At 51.4% G+C, this 22254-nt stretch overlaps 1 protein-coding gene across 2 annotated transcripts; it reads right to left on the bottom strand.

Annotated features, from left to right (window-relative positions):
• Positions 1 to 294: 294 nt before the first annotated feature.
• traf3ip1 (TNF receptor-associated factor 3 interacting protein 1) lies at positions 295 to 21789 on the bottom strand. 2 transcript variants are annotated; one of them, XM_064310703.1, is made up of 17 exons: positions 21540 to 21789; positions 18801 to 18869; positions 15851 to 16012; positions 15337 to 15468; positions 14760 to 15194; positions 14298 to 14375; positions 13195 to 13218; positions 12112 to 12135; positions 11683 to 11758; positions 11236 to 11256; positions 10496 to 10580; positions 9346 to 9438; positions 8686 to 8812; positions 8178 to 8214; positions 7549 to 7625; positions 1121 to 1344; positions 295 to 672 (listed from the first exon to the last, which is right to left on the bottom strand). In XM_064310703.1, exons 1-17 carry the CDS (start codon positions 21660 to 21662, stop codon positions 507 to 509), a joined length of 1953 nt encoding a protein of 650 aa, XP_064166773.1. In that variant the 5' UTR covers positions 21663 to 21789; the 3' UTR covers positions 295 to 506. The 2 variants fall into 2 exon arrangements, with proteins under 2 accessions (XP_064166773.1, XP_064166774.1); XM_064310704.1 differs by lacking the exons at positions 12112 to 12135; positions 13195 to 13218 and having other exon boundaries at positions 296 to 672; positions 21540 to 21788.
• Positions 21790 to 22254: the final 465 nt, after the last annotated feature.

Below are 22254 nucleotides of genomic sequence, written 5' to 3'. Positions count from 1 at the left end.
ACAGAGAAGACCTGGACACCAACCAGGGGCGGGGTCACGCTGGGAGGGGCGGGGCCACGCGGGGGAAGCGCTGTGCTTACAGAAGGCACCTTAAATGTGAAGGGGCAACCGAGGCCTGGGGGAGGGCCAGTGGGGCTGGTTGAGATGGGGGAGGGGCCAGTAGGGCCTGGTAGGAGGCCAGTGGGCCATTGATGGGGAGGGGCCAGTAGGCAGTTAGATGGGAGGGCAGGGCCGTAGGATAGGGGGCCAGTAGGGCCGTTGGGAGGGGAGGGCAGGCAGGCTGGGAGGTGCGGGCGGGGAGGGCCATCAGCAGGGGTTGTATTTGGTATAGCAGCCCAGGAGCTCTCAGGTGGAAGGCCACTCTTTCATTCACAGACACAGACACCGAGCGTCCATCAGACCCGCGTACCTGCACATCATTCAGAGCTGAGGTGGAGCTGAAGCAGGCCGCGGGCTCCGTGTCGGTGCTCCGCGTGTCAGTGCTCCGGTCTGTGTGGGCGCGGCTCTCACGTCCTGGAGGAGAAGTTGATGCTGGAGAGCATTTTCTGGATCTTCTCCTCGTTCCTCAGGATGCTGGACTTGGCGGCGCAGATCTTGTCCTGCTGGTCTCTGATCAGCTGCTCCAGCTCGCTCAGTTCGGCTTTCAGCGGCTCCACCGCCGCGTCCGTCACCCTGTCACAGGACCACGGGAGAGGCGCTATATCACCATCACCGGTGATGCTGCCTACTCCGTTCTGGCACTTGTAGTTACACTTGTTATTTACACATTTATGAGGGGCCATATGTTACAGGTGTATGGGGCATGTGTTGCAGGTGTGAGGAACGTGTTTTGCAGGTGTGAGGGACGTGTGTTACAAGTCTAAGGGGCGTGTGTTACAGGTCTAAGGGGGCGTGTGTTACAGGTCTGAGGGGTGTGTGTTACAGGTCTAAGGGGGCGTGTGTTACAGGTCTAAGGGGCGTGTCCCGCAGGTCTAAGGGGGCGTGTGTTACAGGTATGAGGGGCGTGTGTTACAGCTCTAAGGGGCGTGTCCCGCAGGTCTAAGGGGGCGTGTGTTACAGGTATGAGGGGCGTGTGTTACAGGTCTAAGGGGCGTGTCCCACAGGTCTAAGGGGCGTGTACCTCTGCTCCTGCAGCAGCGCCTGCGCGTGCTCCTGGTTCTCGCGTCTCCAGGTCTGCAGCTCGTTCTGCATGGAGTCCATGTCCTCCTGGATGTAGTCCATGATCTTCCCCAGGGGGAGCGCGCTGCGGCACACCGTCTGGATGGAGGAGCGCAGCCTGTCCATCTCCCGCGACACCAGCTCCCTCTCCTTCCGCTGAGAGGCCTCCGACACCGCCGAGCGCCCCTGGGGGGGGGGGGGGGGGGGGGGGGGGAGAGGAGAGAGAGAAAAAAGAAGGAAGTGAGTGAGGAGTGAGGAGAGAGAGAGAGAGAGTAGAGCCTCTTTCATCTACAGCTATTCTGTCACACCCGGGTACTAACATACACTGACTCCCTCTCACTCGCACACACACACACACACCCATACGGACTCAAATACACACTACAGCCAACATACACACACTGGAGCCGTCAATTTGAATCTCAAGACTTGACCTGGATTTGAATTATGAATAAAAAATTAAAAAAAAACCTGAAGTACCAGAATCCTGAACCATGCAATTCAATAGGAAAATGCATCCCAGTTAATGTAGTGTGATTTCACCGTTGATGCAGTAACTGCTACGTGTTTATAATAAAAACCATGACACATACATTTTAAGAAGCAGCTGGTTGCTCCTCCCTTGCCTGTTTGATTTTGACATTCACAGATTTTGGAGGTATGTTAACCTACCATACTGTCAGTTTTTCCCTTTTCTCTAGCATTGCTGCAGAACAGATGCGCTGCTTTGTTACTCCGTTACTCTGACTGTGCTGTTCTTCAGTCCTCATACTGTTCCCCATTACGTTTCTTCAGTTGTGACTCTCTGTCATACACACACACTCACACACCCTCTCTCTCTCTCTCTCTCACATGCACGCACCCTCACTCACTCACTCACTCACTCACTCACTCACTCACTCACTCACTCACACACTCACACACTCACTCACTCACTCACTCACACACTCACACACTCACACACTCACACACACACACACACACACACACACACACACACACACACACACACACACGCTGAACCGTTCATAAGGAGCAGTGTGGTTACTTCACAGCAGGATTCAATAGCAAACGCTGCGCTCGTGCCCGTTTCAAGCCTAACGAATGGAAAACGTGCTAAAGTCGCTAACGCAGGGAGCACCTGGGAATGTCACACTCAGACCAAACAGAAATATACAAGCCCGCCGTTCCCCACAAGCTGCGCACACAGACACTGGCCTAATGTGTACATCTGAACGGAGAGGTCTGGAGGAGCCCTTCAGAAGCCCTGTGGTCCTGCGGTCTCCGTTCTGGGCCGGCCTTATTTCTGTCGTTCTCACGGCCGGCTAGCGGCGCGGTTTTCTCCTGCTCCGGAAAGAGAGTCTTTCCTGACGTTATGCTACAGGAAGCGAGCGCGATTTCTGACACGCCACCTTTTTAGAATCATTGCAGCGAGTCCGGATTGGGATATGTAATGGCTTCCTGGGATGTGGGTGGACTTTGAGAGCACCCAAAAAGGCCTACGAAACAAAGGCTGTTCAGCACAGGGCTAGGCTAGCACGCTGGCTAACCGCCTGCAGAGTACAGGGCTAGGCTAGCACGCTGGCTATCTGCCTGCAGAGTAAGGGTGGCTACACGCAGGGCACTCCTGCAAGTCACAGGCTAGGCACAACGAATATACAGCCTGCAGTACAGGCTGGCACAGCACGCTGGCTAATGTGACTCTGAGAACGGAGAGGTCTGACGCTGGACGCCTGCAGAAGCCAGCTAGGTACCGCTGGTCTCTCGGGTTTGGGCTGGCTAGCACCTGTATCTGCCTTCTACGGGCAGGCTAGCACGCGGTCTCTCTGCTCGAGAAAGGGTCTGTCCTGACGTGTATGCTGACAGAGTACAGCAGCTAGCCGCTGCTTCCTGACAGTACAGCTTTAGACTCATTGCAGCAGAGTACAGGTAGGAGCATGTAATGCTGTCCTGGGAGTGGGTGGGACTTGGAGCCCCAGAACAGGGCTACGAACAAGGCTGGTACTGCAGGCACAGGGCTAGGCTAGCACGCTGGCTAACCGCCTGCAGAGTACAGGGCTAGGCTAGCACGCTGGCTATCTGCCTGCAGAGTACAGGGCTAGGCTAGCACGCTGGCTATCTGCCTGCAGAGTACAGGGCTAGGCTAGCACGCTGGCTATCTGCCTGCAGAGTACAGGGCTAGGCTAGCACGCTGGCTAACTGCCTGCAGAGTACAGGGCTAGGCTAGCACGCTGGCTATCTGCCTGCAGAGTACAGGGCTAGGCTAGCACGCTGGCTATCTGCCTGCAGAGTACAGGGCTAGGCTAGCACGCTGGCTAACTGCCTGCAGAGTACAGGGCTAGGCTAGCACGCTGGCTATCTGCCTGCAGAGTACAGGGCTAGGCTAGCACGCTGGCTAACTGCCTGCAGAGTACAGGGCTAGGCTAGCACGCTGGCTAACTGCCTGCAGAGTACAGGGCTAGGCTAGCACGCTGGCTAACTGCCTGCAGAGTACAGGGCTAGGCTAGCACGCTGGCTAACTGCCTGCAGAGTACAGGGCTAGGCTAGCACGCTGGCTATCTGCCTGCAGAGTACAGGGCTAGGCTAGCACGCTGGCTAACTGCAGTCCTCATGCGCGGCTGCGTTTAGGCCTCGGTCGGGCCCTGCAGTCCCCACGCGCAGCTGCATTTCTCTCTCTCTCTCTCTAGAACAAACAGAGCACCAGGCGAGAGCTGCTTTTCCCATCAGCTCAGTTGGGGGTGGGGGGGGTGGGGGGTATTCCTAGAGCAGGTGACTCAGAGATGGCCTCCTCCCATCCCCTACCCCCCACCTCCTTCTCGCACCCCAGGCCGCTGTGGGACAGTGCTCACACCAGCAGGAAATGCAGGAGAGACAGGACTTACACAGAAGATGGAAGATGGGCATTAAAATGACATTACTCAGAGCAAATAACACACTCAAAAAAAACTTTCTTGAAAATCTATCTTTTCTCAAGTAGAAATGATTTCTATTTTTCTTCCTCTTCTGATCATACACATTTTATTTTACTATTTACAATATATTACGAGTATCAGCAAGATTTAATAAGGTTTAACTACATACTAAGTTTAGCACAATTAATGAACATAATTAAAACAGCATTTTAAGCTTTAGGGAAAGAAAGCCCTAACTTGTTTTCCAGAAAGATCATGAGCAGCAGGGGGAGGACAGCAGAAGCCGGGGGTCTCTCACACAGGGCGACGGAGAGAGGAGAGGGGCTGAGGCTATGGCTGAGGATGAGGCGGGCCAGTGCGCTGAGCACTGCAAAGGAACACAGCTGAGTTTGGGGGGGGGTTTCAACCCTGGGGGGAGCCGTACTCTCCTTCAGCCACATCATAAAAATAGCGGGAGTGCAGTGGAGGGAGCAGAGGGTCGCCCGGCCCCCTGGGGCTCATCCCTGACCTCCCAGCCCAGAACACCATGCCACCACCCTGCACAGCCTGCCCCCACCCTGCACTGGCCGCGCCCTGCACTGCCCGCACTGCAATGTGAACTGGATCCAAACAACACCTTTCCTTAACTGTGACTGACAACTAAAAGCAAGTGTTAGTTCCTATTATCCGTCTTTACAAAAACCAGTTCCACAGTCACCATTATTAACATTAATATGTCCGCATTTACTCTGCGAGCCAAAGCTCAGGACGAATCTGAACTGTGGACGCAGACCAGAGCTTTGCTTTGGGTCCTACTGGGGGTTCAAACCCGCAGCCCCGGGGTCAGAGGGCGGCGCGCTCGGGGCTTCCTGCGGGGCGGCTCGAACCCGGCGGCTCCACTCCCGCGCCAGACAGGGGGAATGTTCAGGAAGTCGCGGGCCCGGGCGGAGCGAGCGTTTATTTTCCTGCTCGTCCCGCTCGTCCCGATCCCACCCCCCCCGCCCCACCCCCGCCCGCTTCTGGCCGGGCGTTTATTTACGCCCGCTAACCGTCGCGGCGGCTAACTCCGGCGCATTGCGCAGGGAGGGAAAGGCGAAGGGGAAAATTCCTCTTAAGAAAACGCAGCTGCTCCGAAGGTCCGGAGTCATCCAAATAAAGAAAGCCTCCCTCAGAGAAACGGCTTAGCATAATATACAAGAGATCTGGGGTCAGAGCGAGGGTCGCCCCCAAACACACAGACCATGCCTCCGCCTCGCTGAGAGAGGAGCCTCCAACGGCAACATACAGCTGCTGCTCTCCCATACACACACATACACGCATGCACGCACACATACATACACACACACACACGCATGCACGCACACATACATACACACACACACACACACGCACACACACACACACACGCACACACACATATACACACACACACGCATGCACGCACGCACGCACACACACACACACACACACACACACGCACACGCACACCACAGCACACGCACACGCACACGCACACGCACACGCACGCACGCACACACACTATAGGGTCCATACAACTGCTGCTCTCCCGTACACGCGCACACACACGCACGCACGCACACATACATACATACACACACACTATAGGGTCCATACAACTGCTGCTCTCCCATACACGCACACACACGCACACACACGCACATACACACACACTATAGGGTCCATACAACTGCTGCTCTCCCATACACACACACACGCACGTACACATACATACACACGCACATACACACACACTATAGGGTCCATACAACTGCTGCTCTCCCGTACACACACACACACGCATGCACGCACACTATAGGTTCCACACAACTGCTGCTGTCCTGTACACACATGCACACGACAGTTATTGCCCCCAGCTATGTGGTGGCAATACCGATTACCCATTTCAAACCGTTTACATTTGCAAAGTATGAATCCTAGTGACAGCACTATCAAGATCAATCCCTGAGCGAAGAGTTTAAGAAATGTAATTAATTAAGAAAAGATAAATAAGAAAAATAAATGGCTACGGTAATGTAATATCTACCATTGCGTGTCAGGAAGCTCAATATTTACTTCCTTTTTTTTTTTTTTTTTAACAGTCCACGACTAAATGCCATGACTACACGGGAGAAATGTGTTCATTAAAATGAAACTTGATACTATGAAGTCAGGAAAGAAGTCATTAGGGTTCTTCAGACAGCAAACTGGGCAGGACCTGTGGTGGAACAGGATCTCATATGTAAACCTATGATGGAGCAGAACCTCATATGTAAACCTGTCGTGGAACAGGATCACATACGTAAACCTGCAGTGGAATAGGATCTTATAGGTAACGCTGCTGTGGAATAGGATCTTATAGGTAACGCTGCGGTGGAACAGGATCTCATGTGTAAACCTGTAGTGCTGGAGCTGCCGGAGAGGGTAACGACTCTGGTCTCATGCAGAGCGGCGGGGCTGGGCCTCGGACAGGAGAGCGGCCGGTGGGACGGGACGGAGGAGGGGGGGGTTTCTGCATGAGCGGAGCTGGAAAACAGCGCTCGTCAGAGGGCGGCGGGACGCGGGACAGCTGGGAGGACCACCCAAAGCAGACCCCGCATTCCGCCAAGGCACTGACCACAGCACCGCAGACCCAGGCGCTATCCAAACAGCCAGCAGCCGCTCGCACTGACACACACTCACTCACTCACACTCTCACACACACAGTCACAGACTGCAGGAGCCTCCAGGAGAGCTACAGCAGCTAAATTACACCCGCTAGAATGGAGGCACATCTGCCATAACAAACAGTACGGAAAAAGAGCCAAAATGGCGTCACAGAGGCCTCTGAATGCACCTTCTACAGTGGAGACTTCCAGTGATATTAGAGAAGGAGAAATTCCTTCGGTGCCATTTCACTCCGGCGAGGGAAAATGAGGAACAGATTGGGTCTGCTGATCGCGGCTCCGTCTCTGTTGATAAAAACGAGCGCGCTTGCAAGACCGCCACGGCTAACACACCGCTACGGCTAACACACCGGCCAGCTGATAAAACACCAAAGCACACAAACGAAATCAAGCGCTTTTTAAAACGTGGCGGCTTCGTCGCGCTTCGGACGTCCTCGTGGCCGAGGAGACGAGGGGGAGGGGGCGGGGCTACGCCGCGGCGGTAACCCGCGTGTGGTTTCCGCAGGTCCGGGGGGGGGCGATATCTCGATAGCCAGTCTGGAGACCCACAGTTACACTTACACACCCCATTAGCAAAGCAGCTCCGCTCAGCCCAGAGACTGCGTGCCATCGGCCTCCCCGCCAAACGCATGAAAACACACATCCCTCGGGTACTGCGTTTCCCAGAACACAGCTTATCGCGCAGAGAAGGGGTCTGCTGTGAAACCCGGGGTCTGACTCTCCGCCTGAACGAGGCCACGGCGGCACAACAGCGCCATCTAGCGAAACGCTGAGGGCAGTATCTGCCGAGCTCCTCCGGCGCGCTCGTGTCGTACCTGGTCTTTGGATTTTGGCGAGGACGGCGACGTTTCGTAGTTCTTCTTGGTCTCCAGGATTTTTTTCACCAGCCCGCCTGGAAAATGAGAGCAAAGAAAGGAGGATTAGTTTTATTTGACTTTTTGTTAAGGCTAACCAAATAGCTAGCCTGGTAAACAGATCATTTTTGGCCTTCGTTGGTGCCTTTAGACTGCTATCAGAATGCTTTTCAACTGTAATTCTACAGAATCCTGTTGGTGTTACTATTAACAGTTCTCCTTTCCATGTGCTTGATATTAATCTACTTTGAAATGTTTTGCTTTTGTTATTGTTAGAAAGTGGCAGAGAAACATTCAAATATAAAAATAATTTTTTCAAAATCAACTTAAATGGCAATGTGGGGTGGTCATTCTTTGTTTCACATTCATTTCGTTCATTCGTTGTTAATTCATTCATACATTTATAGTTTTTATTAAGTACGGGACTTGGGATTCCATTCTCGATTCGACTGAATCTTTCCTACTGTTTTTTTCCCCACAGTGGAACCCCTAAAATATAAGGAACTAATATTTCAATGAGCACATTAAAAACTTTATTGGTTTAATCCAGAGTGAAAAGCGTGCACACGGCGTCTGCGAGGTCTTCTTACCGTGCTTCTCCTCCCCCTGCAGCTCCTCTGTGCTCTCCTGGAGAGAGAGGGACCCGTTTACTGCAGGTACTGGATGGGTTTAACACCACTGCAACGGACCTTTATTAGCCCTTCCCTGCACTGTGCATGCTGCACAGCCAAAGGTAGCACAAGAGGTTGCAAGTTCGTATCCACACTATTTTTTTATTTTTTTTCAACCTCCGTAAAAATTTCCATCTAAAACCAGCCCTACCCCCGGATGTGTTTCTGGTGGTGACATCATAGGCATATGCTTTATTCCAGACCATCTCTTGGCATGACTGCTTTCAGAACAGTTTTGGTGCCACCATAAACACAAAATTTTTGAACCTGTGCCCACTGGTTCCCCTCACAGAAAACCACTACGACGAGCCGCTGACACATACGCTAACGTGAGCGTACCTTAGCGCTGCAGCCCTGTGAGCGTGCAACGCGCTACCTGCTCCTAACCGTCCCTCCCCTGACCCTCCCACATGGGTCCCGCACTCACCGTCTCCAATTCGGGCATGGGAGGGGGGTGGGTGTCCTCCACCACAAACTGCTCGTCCTCGTCCTCGTCCTCGGAGAGCTTCTTCCCGTCCACGATCACCGCCGCGGGCGGCTTGGAGCTGGCCAGCCTGCAGGAGGCGCAGGAGCCCGGAGACACAGCACAGCTCTCACACCGGCGTTCAGCTACCTACACAACCACTACAACCGCCACTGCCTTTCCAGCGCAGGCCGCTACACTGCTCCTTTAATGTTACCCAATGAGGCTGGCTAAGAGCCCAATACGACACATCTCCAGGAAGCAGCAGGCAGGATTAATGCGCAGCCTTTAATGGTGCTGAAGGTACAAGTGATATCAGAGACAAAACAGACAGCGCAGGCATTCTGTGAGTGAATGCACAAAAATAAATTTAAATACACTAAGCTGCCACTTGTGTGGATTCATTCGATTAAAATTTTAATTAATATTGTACCCTGCATGTTTAGTGACAAAAATGAAATGCATTATAATATTACAATTCCAAATACCGGTATTCCTGGAGAAATCCTGAATGTGTACTGTACAACATATCTGTAGAAGGTGTTTTGATCAGTGATGGATGTGTGGAGTACATTACGATCAGCATTTCTGGCGATGAAGCGGACGTAAGTGTAGTGCTCTCACCTCTCAGCAGGGGGCGCCTCTGTGTGGCTCTCCTGCTTCCTGACCCGGGGAGGGGCGGGGCGGGCGCTGCTCGGCCGGGGTATCCTCCTGGCGCTGCGGGAAACCAGGCCATGCCGTTATTACCTCCAGCCACCGCACATGCAGCACTGCACATTCACCACATCCTCCCATGCGCACACAGCAACTGCAGCACTGCAGGCTCACCACTCCTCCATGCAGCACAATCAGCACACTGCAGCATGCCTTCACACATCCTCCATGCAGCACAATCAGCACACATGCACCCTGCACATTCACCACATCCTCCCATGCAGCACAATCAGCACACATGCAGCACTGCACGAGCTCACCACATCCTCCCATGCAGCACAATCAGCACACATGCAGCACTGCACATTCACCACATCCTCCCATGCAGCACAATCAGCACACATGCAGCACTGCACATTCACCACATCCTCCCATGCAGCACAATCAGCACACATGCAGCACTGCACATTCACCACATCCTCCCATGCAGCACAATCAGCACGCATGCAGCACTGCACATTCACCACATCTCCATGCAGCACAATCAGCACACATGCAGCACTGCACATTCACCACATCCTCCCATGCAGCACAATCAGCACGCATGCAGCACTCCACACACACGCAGCTCTATCAGCAGCGCTATCTATCCCAGCCTGGGCTGCATTGCTGTGAGCTGAGGTCAGGGGTTTCTGTGCTAATCGCAGGCCGGACAGGCTGACGTGTTCACTGCGGTGGGGGGGACTACAAACGCAGGCTCCAGAGAGGCAGGGTGATTGCCAGGCCTCTGAAGCTGGGGCTCTCTCACCCATTGATGTGAAATTGGCCGTAGCCACAGACCAGGGAGGCTGCGGAGGTCATTACCTCTAATTGTAACAAACCGGTTGCCTGTTGCCCTGGAGCCGCACTAATCTGCCTATCACACAACCTCCAGCCCCCCCCTGCCAGTGGGGAAGGGGGGAAGGGGGAGAGGGGGAGAGGGGGAGAGGGGAGGGGGGAGAGGGGGAGAGAGGGGGAAGGGGGAGAGGAGAGGAGGGAGAGGGGGAGAGGGAGAGGGGAGAGGGAGAGGGAGAGGGGGAGGGGGGAGGGGAGAGGGGGAGAGGGGAGAGGAGGAGCTGACCTCGGGGCGACCTGAGGAGGAGCGGAGTCCGTAGCGTCTCCGTTCTCCAGGTGAGCTGGCTTCTCCGTGGAGGGAGAGTCAGCCTCTGCGACACAAAACAGGAGGACATGGAGCTCAAATTCACACACCTTCCTGCCCTCATTCCCCCCTCAGCTTCCTGCTCTTATTCCATTCTACTGCGCTGCCTATCCAACCCCTTTACAGTCCCTGTTTGCCATCTGGATCTTCTCTGTCCTCACTCCACACATTCTCCACACTGCTATACCTGACTCTCCTATCCGTGTTTCTTCAGAGCAAGCCGGCATCGGAGGCTTACAATCGCTCGTAACCACTGCCCCTAACTAAGCATCTTCCTTTATTTACACAACATTTATACAAAGTTATCTACTTTTATGTATTTTCTTTTGTAAAGCTCATTGAATTCTCGCTGGATGTAAAATAAAACTGCCTTGCCTTACATTTCATGACTTGCGTCAATGTCAATCATAGCTTTTACTGAGATCTACAGTGTATTTTTCTGCACACTGTACATCTTGTCATCAGTTTGTTTTAACTTGAATTTAAACTTAATTTAAAAAAAAAAAAGAAACAAGCTACATCATCCTCATCACAAAAATACATTTTAAAAGATTTCAGGAACCAAGCATTGCTTTTTTTGAACGACATTACAACAAAGTACAACAACAGCTCCACCTACGGACAGAACGGGGAACTGCCACCCCACCCATATAAATGCTCACCTCCTTCACTGTCCGTTTCATCTGAGAATGAAAAAAAGAACGTCACAATCATTTCATCTGCATCCGTACTCACAAACAACATCCCACGGACCGCTCACCGGCCCTGCTTTGAGATGCATTAAATAAGTCATCTGTCAAGTGCCCAACAGAGGTCATTTCTTAAGGTCACCAATCAATTCCTCTAAAAGCATTTTTTATCTTAGTAAAGATACACAGCTCACTCTTGGCAAAGAGAAAGATGGACTAATGGATTAAAGAAAACAACAGGAGTGCAGCAGTCGTGTTCCCAACAATGCGCTCTCTAATTGAGCGACCACATTTTCAAACCAGGGCAATCTTCCTCAGATCGAGAACATTAAAAATGATTTAGATAAAAATGCATCTGGAGCAGTGGCTAAGAGCCAGTGAAGAGAACGGTGTGGACGGGCTCCGGCTGGCTGAGGTCACCTTGGCCTCCGTGTTTGGGTCGTCTCCGTTGTCCCTTGGCGGACGAGGGGCGCGGTATTCGGGCGGGGCTCCCTGACTGGGGGACAGAGAGGAGGAACAGGGGCTGAGCCGGTTTTTCTGCCCAGAAATGTCAAACACATCCTTCAGATCAGCCACTAAAGGCTTTGATGTACGCTGCCACTGAAGAGACCCGGACAGCAAATGAGGAACAAACAGCGCTCAACAGGGAGATAAACAGAACTGGTCCAAGGCACACATGCTACCTCACAGAGAGAGAGAGAGAGAGAGGCAGAGAGAGCTCACACAGAGAGAGTCTCAAAGGAAGAGAGACCCGTAGACTCTAACACAGGGAAACACACTTAAGTGGAGAGCACGTGAAAAGCAACACGAACACAAGAAACATAATCCTGGTGAATATTGCACTTGTACCTGGGATTCAGAGACGTCTGCCGGCTGTACAAACAAAAAACACAACTAGGCACCAAAATAGCAGCTCTACCATAGCACACCTGTCACTGCTATTCCTTTAAAGCAAATACGGCAACAGAGTAAAATCATACAAATCTGCGTCCCCAGGCCAGCAAGGCAGGGCTAAACCCCCGTAGCGTTAGCATACAGATGCTAATAATAGTACAGAAGGACCCAGCGCAAGCAGAAACACGCGCGGCTGCGGCTAACGCTGACCCAGCTTCAGAAGCACAGCGTACCTTGGGGGGGGGGTCTGGCGGGCTAGCTGTGGTGGGGGCTATGCTAGCTGGGTGGGGGCTACGCTAGCTGGGGTGGGGGCTGCGCTAGTTGGGTGGGGGCTGTGCTGTGGGGCTCACGGCTGGGGCTACCTAGCTGGGTGGGGGCTACGCTAGCTGGGTGGGGGCTACCTAGCTGGGTGGGGGCTAGCTAGCTGGGCTGGGGGCTACGCTAGCTGGGTCTGGGTGGCTACGCTAGCTGGGGTGGGGCTCGTAGCTGGGCTGGGGGCTACGCTAGCTGGGGTGGGGGCTACGCTAGCTGGGTTGGGGCTACGCTAGCTGGGTGGGGGCTACGCTAGCTGGGATGGGGTCTAAGCTAGCTGGGCTGGGGGCTACGCTAGCTGGGCTGGGGGCTAGCTAGCTGGGGGCTACGCTAGCTGGGATGGGGTCTAAGCTAGCTGGGCTGGGGGCTACGCTAGCTGGGCTGGGGCTACGCTAGCTGGGTGGGGGCTACGCTAGCTGGGCTGGGGGCTACAGCTAGCTGGGGGCTGCGGTGGGGCTAGCTAGCTGGGCTGGGGCTAAGCTAGCTGGGCTGGGGGCTACGCTAGCTGGGCTGGGGCTAGCTAGCTGGGGGCTAAGCTAGCTGGGTGGCTACGCTAGCTGGGTGGGGGCTACGCTAGCTTGGTTGGGGGCTACGCTAGTGCTGGGATGGGGGCTACGCTAGCTGGGCTGGGGGCTACGCTAGCTGGGCTGGGGGCTAAGCTAGCTGGGGTGGGGGCTGCGTTAGCTGGGGGCTATGCTAGCTGGGGAGGACAGTGACAGGCCTTACCTCTGCCTCTGGTGAGCACGGAGGCTGTCAGAAACACAGTGCACACATCGTTACTCCGTCACATCGCTCCACCGCGTCCCACCAACGACCTTCTACACTCGTCTCAGCCGACTCATGCATTTTAAAGCAGGATTCAGCCCACATCTACATACGCTGTTCCCCAGAAACAGCCAGTAATAAAAACCTAATAACGTGATGTATCAGCGGCTTCGTGAGCACAATGTCTCCCACTCAGAGCCATTTCAGAGCCTGTCCATTTCAAACACAATCTCACAACGTCGACTCTGAAAAACAATCCGGCCGGCCGGACTTCGGCTGATATTCACATCGTTCAAATGCCAAAATGAAGGCTCAACTGATTCTAATTACACTGGAGTGGGGGCATTTAAAGTGCCCTTTTTCCTGAGTGATAAGAGCTCGCGCACAGGAGTTCCCCGGCCCTGCGATCACACGCACGTCATTTAGAGACCTGCTAAAATACCAGGCCAGGCCCAACTGACACAAAACACATTTATTAAATGGTTAAGCAGTAAGAACCACTTTAACTACTTTTATGTGAAATTCTACACATCACTGCTCCGGTAAAGAGTCTTTTTTGTTATATTGCTGCATTGACATTTTACTTGTATTTAATGTTTATCTCTGCTTTACAAAAGCAGAATAAGCAAAAGAACAGAATACCTAGCAAAGAATGACTAGCGTATAACCACATTTTTTTTAAATGTGTCCAGTGGCTAACACGATGGACCCAAACTAATTCCTTCCAGACCATCGTTCAGTGTGAGCGGAGTAAGGACAATTCTGCACAAGTCCACAGCCTCCAGAGTGTGTGCACCCTATCAATTTCACAACTCGGTAAATGAAGGTATACGGGTCAGCAATGATTTATCCTCCCTACACACACACACACACACACACCTCATCACAAGAAACTGTGAGACCGTAGGTTGAGTGTGACGTGCGCCAACACAGAGCTAAGGTGGCTGTGTGTGGTGTGAACTGTGCATATAAAAGTGAACCATAAGACACAGACACATTCATGATTCAGGGACAGGCCCAGGTTACGGTGAGCATTGCCGCGTCGCGGTGAAAGGAGAGCTCACCTCTTCTGCCTCGGCTTTTACGGTCTTAACCGGCTGCTCCGGCGGCTGGCGGTTCCTCGTCTCCTCCGGGGCCCTGGGCTGCAGCCAGACAGGAAAGAGACAGGATTAGCTCAGCGCTCCGTCCTCTGTGTCTGAGAGCAGGGGCCGCGCCGCGCGCTAAGAGCAGGAAAGAGCGGATCAGCTCAGCGCTCCGTCCTCTGTGTCTGAGAGCAGGGACCGCGCCGCGCGCTAAGAGCAGGAAAGAGCGGATCAGCTCAGCGCTCCGTCCTCTGTGTCTGAGAGCAGGGGCCGCGCCGCGCGCTAAGAGCAGGAAAGAGCGGATCAGCTCCGCGCTCCGTCCTCTGTGTCTGAGAGCAGGGACCGCGCCGCGCGCTAAGAGCAGGAAAGAGACAGGATTAGCTCAGCGCTCCGTCCTCTGTGTCTGAGAGCAGGGGCCGCGCCGCGCGCTAAGAGCAGGGCTACCTTTTTCTCCGCTCTCTCCGCTTCCTTGCTCTTCTCCTCCGGCTCCTTGTGGCGCTCTCTGCCCTTGTCCTTCTCCCGCTCGCGGTCTTTGTCGGGGTCCCTGCGTTTCTCTCGGTCGCGGTCCCTGTGCTGATCCCGCTCCCGGGCCTTCTCCCTGTCCTTCTCTCTGTCCTTCTCTCTGTCCTTCTCCCGCTCTTTCTCCCGGGGCTTGTCCTTCTCTCTGTCGCGGCTCTTGTCCTTCTCCCCGTCGCGGCCCTTGTCCTTCTTCTCGTCTCGGTCGCGGTCCTTCGCCCGCTCGCGGTCGCGTGCCTTGTCGGGCCGCTCCCCCTCCCGGTGGCGGTCCTTCTCCGGGGGGGGGCGGCGGCCCTCCTCCCGCTGCGGGCCCGGGCCCTTCTCCTCCCTGCTCCCGCTCTGCTCCTTCGCCTCCTTCTTCTCCTGGAAAAACCACACGGCAGCAAACACTAATCAGCCCTCCCGTTCCCACCAGCAGGGGGAGCCAGCCTATGGCCTTTAAGAGGAAGCAGACTGTGCTCCTGGGGGTCGTGCTCGCCCCCCCCAGGCCTGTCCCGTGTCTCACCTCCCTGTCCCGCTGCCGCTCCTTCCCCTCGCGGTTCTCCTTGTCCTGGGACTTGGAGGAGGTGCTGGGCTTCCCCCGCGGGTCCGGCCGGTCCCCCGCCAGCACCCTCTTCACCGCCTCCTCGCTGGACAGCTGCGGAGCAAGGCAGACCCGCTGAGCGCCGATCCCCGCTAATCACAGCCCGCCCCCCACCGCGCCCCTGCCCAAACCCGAGAGGAGAGACCCAAACACCCACACCCCTCGCCCCTGTGATAGTCCTAATGAATTACAGCAACACGGCTCAGTCAGGAGTAATCTCCGTGGTTACAGGGACACACTCCAGAGCAGTCCCCCGCTCCTGTTCTACAGAACCTCCGTCTACCCTCACAGTCCCGTGGGTGCAATTACCACCAGCACGGATACGCCTGACGTCTCATTAATTATAGAGTAATGGGTACATGTCGTCTTTAGGGGCTATCTGGCTAACGCAGGCCCGTCTTAGGCCCGCGCTGGGCCGCGGTGTTGAGGCGCTGACCTTGTTCAGGCAGCACTTGCCGATGGCCTGCAGCAGCTCGTTGGTCTTCTCGGGCTCGTGCCCGGCCACGATCCGCGCGGGCCGCACCGCCAGGGCCTCCCCGCTCACCAGCGCCACCACGTCTATGGCCTTCTGCAGGAACGCCATCTTAGCCTCCTTCTCCTGTAGGACCAGGGAGGACATGGAAAACAGAGAGATGACATCACCATCACCACCACCAGAGGAACGCCACCTCAGAGTCCTTATCCTGTAAGACCACTGAGGACATGGGTAAGAACTCACAGAAGGATGCCTTCGGAGCATCTGTGTAAAATACTGCAGAACATCATATTGAATATTATATTTGATTTAGCATTCTGAACTGCTTAATGTGCGGCTCTCTCTTAATTTAATCCAACTTACTGTAGACCACCTTGAAAGGCACTTGACAAACAATGTTATTAGTATTATTGTGAGATGATAAGCACAGCAGAGCACATCTGAAGTGTTATATTTCTCAGACGGACCCTTGCGTATGTCCAGGTTCATACGCAGGTCCAGGCACACGGAGCCATTGTGACGCATTCCCAGCTCAGCAGCAGCATCGCGCGGGTCCTCAAGTGATCCGGAGCACAGCCGCGTTTCTACCGCGCTGCGCTCAGCGAGGCTGAAAATAGCCCCTTTCATGTGTCCCTGCTCCCCGGCGTCGCTCCCGCGGGCGTGAGGGCCGTTCATTATGCATGCGGGCCTGGGCCGGGCCGGGCGGGGCGGGGCACACCCTGCTCTCTGGGAGCAGCGTCAGGTGCGCTCTTCGGCACGGCCCGGATCGCTGCTCAGATACAGCCTCGGGTCTCATGTGCCCCCTAAAACACCGCCACCGCGCGGACTGCGGCCTGTGGCTTTACAGAGCATCTTAACCCCACGGTACCCCAGGAGGGGGATAAGGGAGTATAACAGCAGTGTTTTTACCCCACAGTACCCCAGGAGGGGGATAAGGGAGTTTAACAGCAGTGTTTTTACCCCACAGTACCCCAGGAGGGGGATAAGGGAGTATAACAGCAGTGTTTTTACCCCACAGTACCCCAGGAGGGGGATAAGGGAGTATAACAGCAGTGTTTTTACCCCACAGTACCCCAGGAGGGGGATAAGGGAGTTTAACAGCAGTGTTTTTACCCCACAGTACCCCAGGAGGGGAATAAGGGAGTTTAACAGCAGTGTTTTTACCCCACAGTACCCCAGGATGGGGATAAGGGAGTATAACAGCAGTGTTTTTACCCCACAGTACCCCAGGAGGGGGATAAGGGAGTATAACAGCAGTGTTTTTACCCCACAGTACGCCAGGAGGGGGATAAGGGAGTATAACAGCAGTGTTTTTACCCCACAGTACCCCAGGAGGGGGATAAGGGAGTTTAACAGGAGTGTTTTTACCCCACAGTACCCCGGAGGGGATAAGGGAGTATAACAGCAGTGTTTTTACCCCACAGTACCCCAGGAGGGGGATAAGGGAGTTTTACAGCAGTGTTTTTACCCCACAGTACCCCAGGAGGGGGATAAGGCAGTTTTACAGCAGTGTTTTTACCCCACAGTACCCCAGGAGGAGGATAAGAGAGTTTAACAGCAGTGTTTTTACCCCACAGTACCCCAGGAGGGGGATAAGGGAGTTTAACAGCAGTGTTTTTACCCCACAGTACCCCAGGAGGGGGATAAGGGAGTATAACAGCAGTGTTTTTACCCCACAGTACCCCAGGAGGGGGATAAGAGAGTTTAACAGCAGTGTTTTTACCCCACAGTACCCCAGGAGGGGGATAAGGCAGTTTTACAGCAGTGTTTTTACCCCACAGTACCCCAGGAGGGGGATAAGGCAGTTTTACAGCAGTGTTTTTACCCCACAGTACCCCAGGAGGAGGATAAGAGAGTTTAACAGCAGTGTTTTTACCCCACAGTACCCCAGGAGGGGGATAAGAGAGTTTAACAGCAGTGTTTTTACCCCACAGTACCCCAGGAGGGGGATAAGGCAGTTTTACAGCAGTGTTTTTACCCCACAGTACCCCAGGAGGGGGATAAGCCAGTTTTACAGCAGTGTTTTTACCCCTCATCATGCATAGGAGGGGGGTGAGTTTACCCCATGTTAACCCAGGATGGGGATTGTGGATTTTGACCGAGCCATTAGCTGGTGACATGCCGGGACGACGGAGCACAGCCTCGGGGCTTTCACTTCAGACACACGTTTCACAGTCACGCTCACACTGGGAAGGCGTACCCCAGCTATTGTGCTACAGCAGAACGCTCTGTCCCGAAGCTTCGCACCCAGTCTTGTATTACCACCATCAGGGTAAGACAACAGTAACATTCACTGATATGTGAAACTTCTGGTTTCCTTCAGGTTTGCAACAAAATCATCTCTTAAGGGGTGTGCCATTTACTTTTGAATTCCCCCGAATGAAAATGAAATGACAAAGGATTATGTTAAACCAATTCATCCGTGGTTTTATAATTGAGAACTGGTACAGAAGTCTTCAGTAGTAAAAAAACAAGCATACCCCCACTGCCTTGTTACTATTCATTTATTAGCACTGGTCATTTTCAAGCAAAAAATAACAATAATTCTTGTTTCCTAGCAAACAAGGAAAATAGGCGTGTGCACATAATGTAGGTTCCTTGCCTGGGTTACTTCACAGGGCCTAACCTAAAATAAAAATAACTGAAGCACTCTGTGCTTATTAAGGGTTAGTCCCTGTGGAGCTATCCACGTAACAGTCCTTCTGTTTTTATCTTGGACTGTCCTGGTAATGAAGCAGCTGTTTAATCCTTGTTTATTGGCTGGGGATTCTTTTTTGCACTCTTAGTAGCTAATGTGTATAGAGTAGACACTTCCACCAATCAATGACTTCAATTAATAGAATATGTGCTGAACGCACTGCAGAGAATAGGGTAGTATTAGCGTATGAACACACAGCTGAGAATCTCTTACCTTCACATTGTCTGATTTCATTTCTGCCTCCAAGTAAAGACCCTTCATAAAGCCTGTAGTCCGTATTACCTGTACGAACAGAATGGAGTGGACTTATCACAAATCATGAAAACTAATATTTTCAGCAACAATATTCTAGCATTCTAAAAACAAGACTAGGCGAGCCTGGATCAGGCAGACAGATGTTCTTGCAAAGCACACATGGTACAGTAAAAAAAAAAAAAAAAAACAGGCCTAAAAATAAGAGAGCTAGTATACTAGCCTAACTCATCTGGTAGCCTAGCATTACTATTAAAGGACCCACTCCAATAAAAAATTGTGTTTCTTTCAGCTGAAAGGTGATTTAGATGCCAAAACGTTGCCAAACATTGCCAAAACGTGGAGGACGGTTGAAAATTGTTTTCATATCGTCCCATCCCCATACAAGAAAACATACGAGAGTACAGAGTATAGAAATACATACAAGAGTTGATTATTACACATTTAGGTACTGTACAGCATTGTGTGATAATATTTTTGCATTATGTTTAAATCTGATATCAATGTTAAACCCTTAAACCTTCGTAAGGGGCTCATTTATATGCTTTACAATGAAAAAAGAGCATTATATTCCTTTTTGGAGAGATTTCGGATATGTTTCTGGACCCCTAACTATTTTAGACCACTGTACTGACTCTAGTTACTACTGCGCACTTCTACACACCCCGATACCCAATTCCATTCGCGAATGAGAAAACGGGAGCGGCTTCCACAGTAGGGAGTTTTTAACGGTAAGACTCATAAACAACCAGTGCAACCTAGTCCAGCGTGCCGACACATGACCCAATCAAATATGCATGGCTCTACACTGAAAGGTGAGACCTCGCAGAGCTTAACTGCTACTTCCCAAAACACACACCGCAAACAGAACGGCCTATGGCTGCGCACCTGTCCTGTCCTCCACACACAGTCAGCTTGACCTTTAGTCGAGACTTCATTATTTGCTTGGGATGCTCCATAATGCTGGCCTGGCCCCCCGGATAAGCTTGGGTGAGCCTCGCCCGCAGGACGATGTCAGGCCTGTGTTGTATTTCAAACATGACACCCACCCAACACCTGCCAACCCGTGAAGACTTTCGCCCTGCCCTGACCCAAACCTCTACTTCAGACACCTTTTCTGTCCCGAACAAACAACTGTGGGTGCGATTCGGTCCTTGCTCTTATTTTAAAATCCAACCCAAAAACCACATTTTTGGTTTTAAATCGTGCCACATTATTAGCACAGCAGAAATTAATAACACAAACCACATAAATAACTAGTTGTTCAGCAAGTAATATTGCATGTGTGGGGTAAAAATGCAAGAGTTTCAAAACCCAATAATAAGATATTGTACTTAACATCAACTATTACAAAGGACTCTCGTATCTCACTCCTGAAAGGAAAAAAAAACCTTAATTTAAAGTTCTTTGATACCACCAATTACTTAGGCTAATCATAACAACAGAAAATACATAATCCAATTCTACTGTTACAATACAGTAAACTTGCTGGCAAACTCCTTTTTTAAACGCACACGATTTGGTATTTAAACACATGATTACTCTAATTTAACAAGAGTAGGGAATTCGTTCTTAATATGACTTATTGCTAGGCGTTTATCTTACTGCTGCTAGTTTTGCTATTCCGTTTAATTAAAATCTGCATCACTGTTTTTATTTTAGACTGAGCAAGACAGCATCCCCTAAAATTCGTTAAAACCAAAAAGCTACACGCTTTGAAGTACGCTTTATTCTTCAGGAGGCTAATGTTTGTTGAGCGAGAAATTATTGTTCTGTTGAGGGTCTGGACGGATGGTTATCACTAAAGACATTATTTCACTCTGTTCGGCTACCTAGGATAAACCAAACCAAGATAGCGGTCCAAGTTCACTTATGCAGCCAACCCAGCAATTTAACCAGATATCTCAGATGTACTAGCTACGCTAACTTAGCAATGAGTTATCCTGTTACCTGGCTATATAAACATGATAGCTAACTTAGCCACGGACATAAACTTCAGATAGCCAAGGTTTCGGCTTTTTGCCCTTTTGATTTAACTCACGCTAAGCTAACTGATTTTCCCCACTACGCAAATGCTAATGTTTACGTTAGTTACATTGTTATAAGTTATTTTGGTTTTTACTTTTATTTGACAAACTGTAATAACGCAGTATTATCTTTGTGGAAGCTACTAAGCGGCAAAGCGACGAATGTTACTGTCTAACTCGGTATCGTTTAGTTTACCTGTAGATACCTTACAGACGGGAGCGCCTAGCAACAAACAGACGCTACAGCTCGCTAAACATTTAGTCTAGCCTACAGCCACAAAGTGGCTGTGTGAGCAAGCTAACACGCTGATATAAAAGCCGTTACGCTACGGGGTTAGCTGGAAATGACAAAGCAATCAAGGCTAATGCTGACTCCCAAAAATTAAGTGAAACACATTTGTTACCAAACATTAAAATGAAACCATCCCAGTAACGTTAAAACAGCCAGTCTGTTACCTAATCTAGCTACCAACTGGCTAGGTATATTAGCTATCTAGCTAATCCCCAACACCTTCTAGACAAACTCATACCAGTTTTAGTCATTGTTTCACCTTGTTAAAGACAGTTAATGCTAGCTGGAAACCAACCTCATCATGTCTAACGCTAGTCGGGAAAGCTTTCAATATCTCTAGCGATAGTTAGTTAGCCAGATACCGTTAGCCGTTTTTCTCACCTCACTGAATATGTCGTGCAGGTATCGGAAAGGCGGCTTACTGAGTAATTTTTCAGTAAGAGGAGGCTTCTTTATCACTTTGCCCAATGTTTCTTGTGTCTTTTTGGCCACTGACGCGTTCATGGCATCTGCTGTATGGGTCAATTACTTGCTAAAAATATTCTTTCTGTTATTATGAAAAAAAGAGACCGACTACTATAAAATGTTGCAATCACTGATCTCCAGTATCTCAAAATCCCACAATGCATCATTCTTCGATAATGCGCACGCGCACACTACGCATCGTTGTCAAGCAAGGCTGCTGCCCATAGCAACAGCTAACAACCACAATGCGAAGACAGCACGAATAACATGTTTTCATATGCGTTATATTTCACCAAACTTTTCTAATCGTGATTTTATATTTGCGTTTTTAACCTGAAATGCCAAAGTGAACAAAATATATATTTGTTTACTTGCACATATATATATTTTTAATGTAAAACATGTATTGATTAATTTGATTTTTTTAATTTTCTTGAAAAAAATGAAAGTAGCCTACAAAAAAGGATAAATTGACAACAACTTCACCATATATGCTTGGTTACGTCTTCAACATCTTGTTACCCCATGCATAGCATCAAGGTTTTTTCGATCCCAGAATGCAGGCCTGACTATCCTGAGGATTTACAAGAGCTGAGCAGACAGCAGGGCCTTCTCTTACCCAGCACTCTCC

Source organism: Anguilla rostrata, chromosome 15, assembly GCF_018555375.3.
Source record: "Anguilla rostrata isolate EN2019 chromosome 15, ASM1855537v3, whole genome shotgun sequence".
Classification (NCBI taxonomy): Eukaryota; Metazoa; Chordata; class Actinopteri; order Anguilliformes; family Anguillidae; genus Anguilla; species Anguilla rostrata.
The sequence above is the reverse complement of the archived record's forward strand: the minus strand, read 5'-3'. Positions and strand labels throughout refer to the sequence as shown.